The sequence below is a fragment of the Misgurnus anguillicaudatus genome, chromosome 7 (genome assembly GCF_027580225.2).
Source record: "Misgurnus anguillicaudatus chromosome 7, ASM2758022v2, whole genome shotgun sequence".
In the NCBI taxonomy this organism is placed as follows: Eukaryota; Metazoa; Chordata; class Actinopteri; order Cypriniformes; family Cobitidae; genus Misgurnus; species Misgurnus anguillicaudatus.
Genome location: NC_073343.2, coordinates 28,000,937 through 28,013,021, shown reverse-complemented (window position 1 = coordinate 28,013,021; position 12,085 = coordinate 28,000,937). Strand labels below are relative to the sequence as shown.

At 36.7% G+C, this 12,085-nt stretch overlaps 1 protein-coding gene across 2 annotated transcripts in view; it reads left to right on the top strand.

Moving 5' to 3' along the window:
* The window catches only part of spata17 (spermatogenesis associated 17), a 45,805-nt gene that overhangs the window by 11,790 nt on the left and 21,930 nt on the right, over positions 1–12,085 (top strand). For both annotated transcript variants that reach the window (XR_008635866.2, XM_055172648.2), the window contains exons 6-8: positions 1,917–2,040; positions 6,762–6,938; positions 9,041–9,189. Coding sequence is in view for 1 of the 2 variants with exons in the window: in XM_055172648.2 (XP_055028623.2) it covers positions 1,917–2,040; positions 6,762–6,938; positions 9,041–9,189 (450 nt within the window). In the remaining variant the exon portion in view is untranslated. The remainder of the gene's footprint in view (positions 1–1,916; positions 2,041–6,761; positions 6,939–9,040; positions 9,190–12,085) is intronic.

Sequence of the window (12,085 nt, the reverse complement as noted above, 5' to 3'; positions counted from 1 at the left end):
GTTTTTGTTATTTAAAGAGCGCATTAGTAATATGCGCCTAAAATGAGACAACAACTTGTCTTGTTGCTTATTACACAAATGGACTGCACACAAATGTTTTTAAATATAAAAATTAAAGTACCTGTAGCCTGGAAAATAATTAAATGTTTTGCTTTAAACAAATGCACGGCGCTGTCCGCGTGCTGAAACGATTTGGCACTCCACACGCTTTATCTCCTGTTTGTTACAAATAACGTATTTTCTTGCAAATTTATAAATTATTCTTTGAGATTACATTGATCATGTGGGCTGTCCATACATTTACAGCAATTAAAGCCTGCTATTTTTACTTCCATGACTGAAAGAAAATGACTTTTTAAGAGGTTTTAATACAAAAAAATTTAAATTTCAATACAAATAAAAACAATGCAATTTTTTAACATCAATCTTAAACTGGTGGTCTTCTTCCTCCGCTTAGTTTTTCATTTTACAAATTCCGCCTTCTAAATAGTGAATCGGCATATGGCTCGAGCGCAACTGGCTTTTAAAGGGAATGAGAGATAAGACTCTCATTGGTTTATTGCACGTTATGCCCAAAACAGACCCATTACTCATTAAGAGAATATGAACAATCCTTTTAGACTGTGCACTAGGCGCACAAACCATTTTTTCTGTCATTAAATTAACAAAAGTGGATTTGGACACACCCTTTTAGACTGTGCGCTGTGCGTTTTAGACCATCCGCTTAGTTCGTTAAAATAGGGCCCTATGTGTTCATATAAGTACCACAGAGGTACATATTGGTACCAATTGATATCTGTACCTAAATAGTACATAAATCATTAGGACCTTTTAAAAAGAGTACTGCCCCAGTGACAGCTTGGGCCTATTTTCGACAATTTTTCTGTAAGTGTACATGAACAGTTATTACAGTAACTAGAAATTTGACTGTTTAGGTTTAATCGATAAATATTATTTCATGATGACCAATGCCAAAATGCTTTATGTTACCATGCCTGCTTTTTTTACATATTTAGTTGTCAAAACCACCTTTTTAAGCAAACAGTACCTTTTTAAATCAACGAAGATGTTACTTTAACCACCAAGTTATACAATAATTGTTATCATAACTGATAATCTGCTCCCATAAATGGCTTGCGTTTTTAACGGTACATGATTTAAAATGCTACATATTTGTTTATAGCTATGGGTGATTATCACCTGGTTAGTTTCACAGTAAATGGGTGCAATTCAGTGGGCTCAGGCCGCTTATGGCTGTGTGTTGTGTAAGGACACACAAAGGTCATCTGAGTTAGCTGCTCCCGTGTCTCCCTACCGGCCCATCAGCACTAATGAGGTTTATGTGTTACCCCAGCCTTCTCTTAGACACAGATCGAGATCCCCTTCCGTGGTTACAAATCTATTTGGCTTTTGTCCACTACAGTGCAATTAATAATAAAGTGGGAGATATAGGTTAGCAAAGGTCACAAAGACAAGTAAAGAAAACCAGGTCTGATCAGAAAATAGTTGAAAGTTCAACCTCAGACTGTGCAGTCTATGCAATACACTCTCAGAAAAAGGTACAAAAGCTTTCAGTGGGGCCGCGGTACACTTCCGAAAAGTACACCTTTGTACTTAAAGAGTTCATATTAGTACCTCAAAGGAACATATTGGTACCAAATGTATACATATCTGTTCCTAAATGGTTTAAAGGTTACCATCCCAGTGACCGCTTTTGTACCACTTACATTTGATGTATTTTACAACGATCACAGGAATTCAAAATGTAATTTTGCCAGTACTGCTGTTCTCTTGAACAATTCACAAGAGTTTTGAACATTGTCTGTGCAGTAAATGTCTTGGGACTGATACCAGAGTTTACTGCTGTCTGGTTTGGAAAAACTGTAGGTTTATGTGTACTGTTCTTTGTCTCCCAGGAGAGATCTGGAAGAATTTGCAGAGCTCCAGAGAAGAGAGCGAGAACGGATCGCTCTGGAGAAAGAGGAGCGGGAGAAAAACATCCAGGCCCAAAGACTCCACTTTCTCCTCAGCACCAAACAGGTACAAGCAGAAACAGTGAGTTAAATGTGGACATATATCAGGACTGTACACCATTCAGAATGTTTTAGAATTTAAATCAGTTTCTTAATTTGAAATAAGGGAGTAAACCAGATGCAGAATTGTAATTCAATCATGAATTTGTTAGTGATGGTTCACAAAAATGTAAATAACAGACACCAAATGCAAAGCATTGCGTTCTTTAAACGTAGTTTATTTATATAACAAGCAAAAAACAACAACACATAGATTAACTACCAAAATATTTGTTATTTTCGACAAGGCATTTGTTCAAGAGATCAGGGCTGCGTTCTCCGAAACTACCATAACGCTACGTCGTTCTTAAGCTGTACCTTATCGTTAATACGTGTTTCCCGAAATGTTCTTTGTTACGTATCACTTCTGTAAGCCATACGTTCGGAAGGTTGGTCTGGAGCACTCTTAGCTATACCTTATCCCACTTGACTCCGCTAGGGGCCATCACTTTCATAAAAGCTTACATTGCAGTCTATATAACTACATATTTGTAAAAAAAAATAAAAATTAAAAAAACTTGCACACTCCGTGTATAATTAGGCAAATATTTTTATATTTAAAGAATAAAACATTCACATAATTAGACATCACTGATCGTTGTTAGATTTGCAATTATGTTTTCTAAAGGGACATCAGCTTCGAACTATTAAATGCTACAGGCTTAAGAAACTATTTATTATCTTAGTCTACCGGCAAGTATTTTAGCTGCATAAATAAATCGGGTAAAATAAAAAATAAAAAACTAATTTGGATTGTTAATGTTAATTGAAGTTTTTTAATGTTTTATATCTTTGAGGCAACTGCATGCCATATTCTTTATAAACATTAAAAATAATATATATATATATTATATGTTATATTTGAGGTAGACAGACAGGCTCCAGAAATGCGTCCATTAAGCTTAATCCGCATTGTAACAACGCTGCTTGCGCATCCACTGTCCAAGCACAATAAACGCGTAAACTAATGAACAACAACAGTTTGTTTTTATATATTTTAAGTGTAATGCACAACCAAGTACTTGCACGACCCACTTTATTCCCCTGTGCAACGCACTTATTGGGAACCCCTAATATAAATTATCCTTTCAAGTGAAGGCATAGCGGATGAATTGGAGCAGTTTAACATGATACTTTGGAAATGAAGTTGCGGGTTTTGCACGGGTTTGATATAAAATATAGAAGGTTGAATTTAGTTGTTTGCAATTTGAAATATATTTAACAGATGTTCCTAATAAATTTAACTTGAACTATTTCTAAAATGTTTCTTTAATAAAGAACACCGCTATCTCATAACGCAGCGAAACCTATTACATAAAGTGAATAATTGATTGTCGAGCAATCGATATCAACCTATTCAGAACCTCCATCATGGACAGCACCCGCTAAGGTCGAACTTAAGAAGGTTTACCTTAAGCAACATCCTAAGGTATAGTTCGGAGAACACATGTAGGAAAGGTATACCTGTAGTTAAGGTGTACCTTTTGAGTCTTCGTAGCTCGCTAAGAGAGAGCGTTATTGGAGAATGCAGCCCAGTTTAGCAACTAGTCAGACCATTAAAAAAAAACGAAACCCGAAGTAAAGTTCGGATCCAGACATGTATTGCGTCAGCGCAGGTGCGTCCGATGAAACCGTCTATAGGTAAATTTGAACTTTTTGGTAAAAACATGGTAGGATTGACATTTGCATGGAATTGCTCTAATATAAATTGCCCATAAACTTGTTTTATAAGCACTAGTTTTAGGAAATTTCTAAAAACATTAGGAGGTGTGCACACCAAAGCTTTTGCGCCAGCATATGTTTTCAGTTTTTTCCAATGGAAGCGTGGCGTTTTTCAAAAAAGCCAGCAGATAGCGTTTTTTTCCGCGCTGGCGCCGAGAGTTGAAAAATATTCATCTTTTGGAAAAAACTCAGCTCGTCAATATCAGTTCTCATACGGCCTTCCAATCACAGTGGAGGAGGGGTGGGACAAATATCACAACAACCAACCGCCGCATCATACAACGACTGATAAACAAAGCAGAAGAACTACAGCAACCAAAGAGCTCATCTGAAGAAAGCTGGTGCTAAGCTGAAAGAACAGCTGGCATTCAGCGTCCGTTTGGCGTTTTCAGACGCGTTTGAAAGCTTTAGTGTGCACACCCCTTTAGTTGGTATTGATAATCCAAAATGGCCTACAATGATATTAGAAATGTATAGTAATTTAAATATATTTAATTATCATGCTTAAATCATCATAATTTTCTATACCTGTAACATTTTATTTGATTGACCATTGTTGCACTTTTTATGAGCACTTTATATTTCAGAAAATAATTTAAATTAAAGTGTTAAATTCTGAATTTTGCACAACCCTGAGATATATACTTTATAACTCTATTGTAGTACATGTGCATTTGTTAAAGGCTCAAAATCTGCACCTCAGACTATAATGGCTTTAATGTTTCTTGATAATTATGATGATGCTTTGGCCATTGTTGATTCAGCAACACTGCAGGGTGATCAGATATGTCATTTTGTGGCCTCTCCTTCATGCTTTTATGGTCTTCATGGCCTCCTGTGGCCCTCCTCCCGTCTCTGCCACCACGGCTCATGCCCATGTTCGTGCATGTTCACTGGACGCTCTGTGCCAACCACAGCACAGACAGGGCAAAAGGACATCACTGCCAGCTGCCTGCAGTCTGACGGAGGAAATCAAGAAATAATACACATCAGCTCATGGCTAATGGACAACAGATGCGAGGGACCACATGCTAGTTAAAAGATGCAAAGGATTTTTTCAGTTTTTCGGTTACTGTGTACGTCACAATTTATTTTGATCTATTAATGCCATTATTTTTGCCATATATCCCACTATTTAGAAAATGCATTTTAATATTGTAACTGCAGGGGATGTACAATATAAACTGCGTGGGTATTTTGGGCTATTTTAAAATGGCATTGAACCTCATTCAGTCAAACTTGAGAGATACCATCCACATTTGTATTTGTAAGTAGGCTGAGATATATAAAATAAATATATTTCTGGCTAATTAACTAATTTTCCGATAAGCGTTATATAATAAAATGTTGTCAGACATGGGAGAATACGTCAGCTTTTTTATATAGCAGAAAGGCTGCGTGAGGCCGTCCCTGGGTCCGTAAAGGTTGGAAAGGCTTGATACAGCACACATGACCGTGCACATTATTCAGCCCTGATGGCGCATCTTAAGGTCAATCATTTAAACCGCAAAACCTCAAACGTAGAATTAAGTGCTTGTCGGCGCTGGAAAGCTTCAAGCCGCTTCCGAGTCCTCAGTAGTCTTCCTCTCTCACTCCCCCTCCCGGCTCTCTCTCTCTCTCTCTCTCTCTCTCGCGCTCGCACACGCTGTGTGTGTGTTACTTCGCTGGGCAACTTATGTTCCCACAGACTGACCTTGTCTCCAGGAAATGGATGGGTCTCCCATGGTTCATCGTTAACCAGAGAAAATTCCGCTGGACAAAAGTGGCTGCGCTGACATAGATGTAGTTCCTCAGTACGAGGGTCAACATCATTGCTCTTTTCCTGTAAGTCTGAGGCAAGTTGGGAGTTTGTGGCGTACCCCCCACCATGTGACACCCGAAGCCCAACTGGGGTGTATTACCTGCATTATCAGCATGTACTGTTTGCTTCCACTGCTAATGAAGCAAAAATGAGGAGGTGTCTGATCAGCGACTCATTATTTCGCAGGACAAACCAAGACTCACTGAAGTGCTACGGTAACATCAGACAGCACATAGTTACCCGGCAGACATTACGCTAGCAAACATGACAGATGTCAGAGTGATGGATTGGTGTCCATTCGGGGGAGGTGACAAGTATAATTGTTTTGTTGTGCTCGACCGAATAAAGTGGGATTCTTTTCCTATGGGTTTTGCATGGATACCTGTAATGAGACGTGCAACGGGAGGCGTTAGCAGTCAGATGAGGGGGGAAGTCCATAAATAGCAAATAAGTTATTGAAGTTGTATGTGGATGTGTTTGGATGCTTCTCAATGGGGTTTGATGGAAAGGGTAGTCATTTAGAGTAGGGACTGAATCAGAGAGCGGGATTGGTTATCTGTATCACAGTGGTTCTCAAAAAGGGACCATGGCCCACTAGAGGCCCTCAGTGATACTATAGGACTATTATGCTTGAATTTTTTATAGATATCTATTGTTATTATAACAGAACAAGCAGAAATCAAGAGGTTAAAGTTTTTTTGATTAAATTCTCAGTCCTTCCAGAAAAACTGAGAGTTTTTTGTGATTGTTGCGGGCAAAAATCCTTGATCTTGCGGCAAACTGTTTGCAGCTTTTGCGGCTTTTCATTGATGTTCACGTCACATAATCACGTCACTTCATTACGTTCCCATGGCAACAGGGGACATGGCTGCGCTTTTGTGTAGTAAATGCAACACTTTTCAACTTTCTGCTAAGATATATGTGATTTTTGCTACAAAAATGTGGGGATTATGAAATCATGCAAGCCCGCATTTTTGTGCATGGAAATCTTTGAAAAAATGTGGCCCCCCCTATAAATATGCGGACTTTGGCTGATTATGCGTTAAATCATGCGATCGCATAATCACGTTTTTCTGGAGGGACTGAATACTTGAACCATATTTATGTTCTTTCTAGCTGATTCTTATGCAAATTGTTTTACTTTTTTTATATTTTGCTCATTTTAGTGTCCCGGTGTTTACAACTCACCGTTTAAGACAGAGCCTGATGAGATGGAGCTGAGACTGAGACGAGTTAAACCACGATCAGCTCCTAAAGAGAGGAAGACCCCTAAAATCACCCCTGATCTCTTCAACCTGACCCCAAACAGAGATCGTCTTCCACCCATACACCAAAAGCCACAGGTTGCCTTGTTATATCTTGTTTATTTAATCTTTGCATAGTATTTTATTGGGGTGGGGATAATATTGATTCTCAGATTTTAATTGATCTTCAATTTCGAAAAAATCCCTGAATCAACTTTTAAAGGGATAGTGCACCCCAAAAATGTAAATTCTGTCATCATTTACTGAACATTAATTTGTTCCAAACTTGTATACATTTAATTGTTCTGCTGAACACAAATGAAGATATTTTGAAAAATGTTTGTAACCAAACAGATCTGGGGCACCATTGACGTCCATATAGGAATAATTATTACTAAGGAAATCAATGGTGCCCCAAATCTGCATTTTTGTTTAAAATGTCTTAATTTGAGATCAGCATAACAAAGAAATGTATACAAGTTGATATAATGTTGGTGACAGTTGATAGAACTGTCATAGATAACTGGTTTGTTATAGTGTGTTTATGTAATGTTGCTATTGGATCATTTATTCACTCATGCTACTCTAAAACTTTAATGCTTTAAGATGCATCGGGGGTTTTATCAACTCTTACTGCGGGTTCACACCAGCCGCGTTTGAGGCGTCAAATTCATGTCTACCGCGTCTAGTTTGTCGCTTGAACATTTTAGTTTACAAGCTTTCTTCACGCGTAAAATTCTAATTATCAAGACATTCACGTGGAAATTCACGTCATGGGAGGGGCTTCTGCGATCTGTAATCACGTCACTACTAGAGCAAGCTCCTGATTGGTTAACGGGCACGTTTTTCCGGCAAAGTTCAAAATTTTCAACTCGCGCGTTTCCCGCAGCAACGCTCAATTCGTGCCATTTGCTCGAACTAGACGCGCGAATGAGGCGGAATCACGTCTACCACGCTGAACACCTCATTCGCGCCGCGAAACCTCCAGATGCACGTCAACGCCTCTTTACATTGACTTAACATTGAAATCACTCGCGCTTGACGCCTCTACCGCCGCTGGTCTGAATGCAGCAAACAACCTTAAAGCGATGACACAACATTGTAACAATTAACAGAAGAGATTTCAAGATAACACTAATTAAAAGCCAGCATTTATTCGCCACCATGACATACTTTTAAAAAACTTGCCATGAAAACACAATAATGTCATTTAACATTACTCTCATCTCATCTGGATACTGCAGACGCATTTAGACAGTCAGATAACCGGTGATAAGCATGCCTGTCAACTCAAGCCGCTTTATTCCATGGATCCCATTAAGCAACTCTCAGCGAGGGAATACCGCAACATGTAAAGGCTCCCCGATAAAGAATATCTTTAAGTACTTTCAAATCTAGCATGTCATCTTGTCCAGCTGTGAGAGAGATTCGATGATACGTATTTGCCATTTGTGTTATTTACGGTCCGTGACTTTTATGGTAACTGGTTCTTATTATTGGTTTCTATTAATGTAAAACATAAGTGAGCAGAAATGAAGCGTGAGTCGTTTCGTTTTTGTTAGAGCCCGAGTTCTTCTCCCTGGCCCGGCATTTCACTCCAGCTGGGTCCAGTTAGCGAGAATTCATTTTAAAAGACTGCCACATCTTTTGCACAATACGCAATAGATGATGATGCATTATTTATCTACATTTTGTCCTTACAAAGACCCCAGAATAAGCAGCCCCCTTCATACCATCTCTCTCTATCTCCCAATTATTTGTGGCCCCCCATACATCGCTCCCTGTGTGATAAGCATCTGCGAGTGATAGATTGATTATGTGTATTGTTAAGGGAAGTGAGGGGATTGGTCAGTGCCAGGTGCTGATCTGGTCTTGATAGTATCAAGGACAGAGAGTGTTGTGTCGGCATGAATTAAAAACAGCAATGTCTGAAGGTCACATTTAAACTAAAAGCAACAAAACTATAACTTATGCATGCCAAGTCAACAATCACGCCATCCATGTGAAGTCATGTGAAGTCTGTACCCTATATGGGCCATCATCACTGTATGGCCGTCTAACCACCATCAGGTGTGTTAATGTCTTATATGAGGAGAGTCTGGGTTTCAGGGGTCCAGCTGGCCATCCACAGGGGCGTCATCAATAACGTGGCAGGCTAGTTTGGGCAATAAAACATTTACCTTATCCCCCTTACCTGTCAGGGGCCCTTTCGTTCATCTCTGGAGGTGCAGCAGCAACGGTACCGGCCCCTGGAGCCGAGCCTGCGCGTGGCCACATCCATCACTGCCCTGGAGGAGGCCAGAGAGGAGCTCAGACGCCAGGAGTGGAGGACTCGCGTCATCGACCAGCCGTAAGTTATATACAAGTGAACGAAGCCACATTGTGAAAAACATGTAGCGTATTGATTCTGAGCTGAATATATATATATAGTCAGTATTTGATAACATAGTGTCACATAAGGTCTTAATTATAGATGTTAATATTAGCGTAACAATTTACAGCATCAAACATTATTTCGAGTCTTTAGGCATTGCATGCTTTACGTGACATCGTGTAGATGGATATTATTCACACAACAAGAGAAGCCTCGCATTATATTCTTTAAGTTTAAGTTTAAAGCAGATTGTGAAATCTCAAGTGAGGTTAAAAAACAACAGTAATGCCGGCCAAAATACTTTATAACCATTAATATCCTTTAATCCATACAACCGTACTATATTTTATCTTTGCCAAGATATTATTAACTTAACTCCAGTATATAATTATTGCAGAGGATTACCATAATATCATATTTCCATTATGTTACTTTAGCTGTGCCATCTTTGTGCAACCCTAGCTTTTTATTTTAATTACAAGCTCAATGCGCAACTTTTATTAATCACAGTTATTTTTTTCTTTTGCTTTGACTTTAAACAGTAAATTAGTTAACCCCATTAACACAGAGCACCCCAAACTCTCTGTAATAGGAGAGGTGGTTACTGTGTAAATCGTATTATACATGTGGTGTCTGCAGGGCATGGCGAAGCATGATTAGAGTCTTTTTGATCCGGGATCTCACTCTCGTTTTCCTGCTAATTTCCTCCGGAATGTTTCAAAGAGACGCCGGAACGTTGCCGCTTCTTTTCTCTATCGCAAGCTTAATTTCAGTCCTAGTGATGTCTGTTCAGCCTCCAATGCAGATAATGCTGGGATGGATTACCATGATATTGAGGAACAAACAGCTTTTATAATGAACTAAACTATTTGGCGTATGACTTAACGGGCATTGTATGTTTCTGAACTCAGAAATGTGATTTGTGTGTATAAAAAACATTTAAAGCTACAGTCTGGAATTGGACATGCCTCATCTTAATATTAATATATATTTAATTTAAAAAATAGTATATAATGTAATAGTGTATTAATATAAACTCTATTTAAACATCATTGCAGTTTTTGGTTTTTGGGTCAGTGACAAAAACGGTTTGGCAAAATGAGAAATTCAAAAATCTTTTTAAAAAACTTGTTTTAAAAGCATGCACAAGGTTTATTTCTGATTGCATCATAGTGTATTTATGTAAATGTTATGCCATAAAAAATTACATTTGCACCATATTTATGAAAGTTAAGACTGAATGGACCTAAAAATGTCAAATGGTGTAACCGCCAATTGTGCCAAAGAAGGAGAAATATTAAATATTTTATCCAACTTGATGGCATGTAAGCGTAATCATCAAAAAATAATAATTTTATGAGTTATTTCTAAATGAAAATGTTTATTTCAATGCACATAGTGTATTTATGTTAATTTTATGCAATCAAAAATTACATTTGCACCATTTTTATAAAAGTTAAGACTGAATGGACCTGAAAATGTCAAATGGGGTAACTGCCAATTGTGCCAAAGAATGAGAAATATTAAATATTTTATCCAACTTGATGGCATGTAAGCGTAATCATCAAAAATAATAATAATAATACTAATTTTATGAGTTATTTCTAAATGTAAATGTTTATTTCAATGGACATAGTGTATTTATGTTAATTTTGTGCATTTAAAAATTACATTTGCACCATTTTTATAAAAGTTAAGACTGAATGGACCTGAAAATGTCAAATGGGGTAACCTCAATTGTGCCAAAGAAGGATAAATATTAAATATTTTATCCAACTTGATGGCACGTAAGCGTAATCATCAAAAAAAAGTTTTAGTTAATTCTAAATGAAAATGTTTATTTCAATGCACATAGTGTATTTATGTAAATTTTATGCAATAAAAAGTTACATTTGCACCATTTTTTTGAAAGTTAAGACTGAATGGACCTGAAAATGTCAAATGGTGTGCCAAAGAATGAGAAATATTAAATATTTTATTAATCTTGATATATATATATATATATATATATATATATATATATATATATATATATATATATATATATATATATATATATATATATATACATATATATATATATATATATATATATATATATATATATATAATTTTATGAGTTATTTCTAAATGTAAATTTTAATGCGTTTTTGTAATATTTGTCCTGACATATGCTGAAAACAGCTCTGTTTTTTAAATAATCTTTGACAAATTATGTAAAAATGTATGTAATAACATCATATTACACTAAACTAGATGATCATATTTTATTCCACATTTTTATCATTTAAAAAAATACAAGTTACACCAATTGACACAGACCGGTTACACCACATTGACATTTTTGCAATTATCCCCCAAATATTCTTTCAAAATAAAATAAAACCAGAAATTTTAGACTCAAAAAAGAGAATGTATGCAAGTAATCTGCAAATTTATTTTGAAGTTTTACCCCTAACATTTAATTAAACACAAAATAATTAATGTCATGTCATTGACCCTTACATTTATTATTAAATTGCTGTCATCCTGTTAGCTTTCTAACCTGGAAACATTCGCTTAGATTATTTTTTTGTGCATTATGTTAAAGGTGAAAGTTCACCCAAAAATGAAAATTGTGTCATTATTTACTCGCCCTCAAGTTGTTCCAAATCTGTATAAATTTCTTTGTTCTGCTTAACACAAAGGAAAAAGGATAAAAGTTAATGTAACATTTTAACATTTTAATGTTTCATACAGACATTGATTTATGTTAGAACATTTTAGCCTTTACTTTGGTACAGTATAAGCAGATTTTTTATTTTTGCTATTATACGTTAGTCTGCAGATTTACTCATCTCCAAGATAGGGTAGACACAACATCTCAACATAT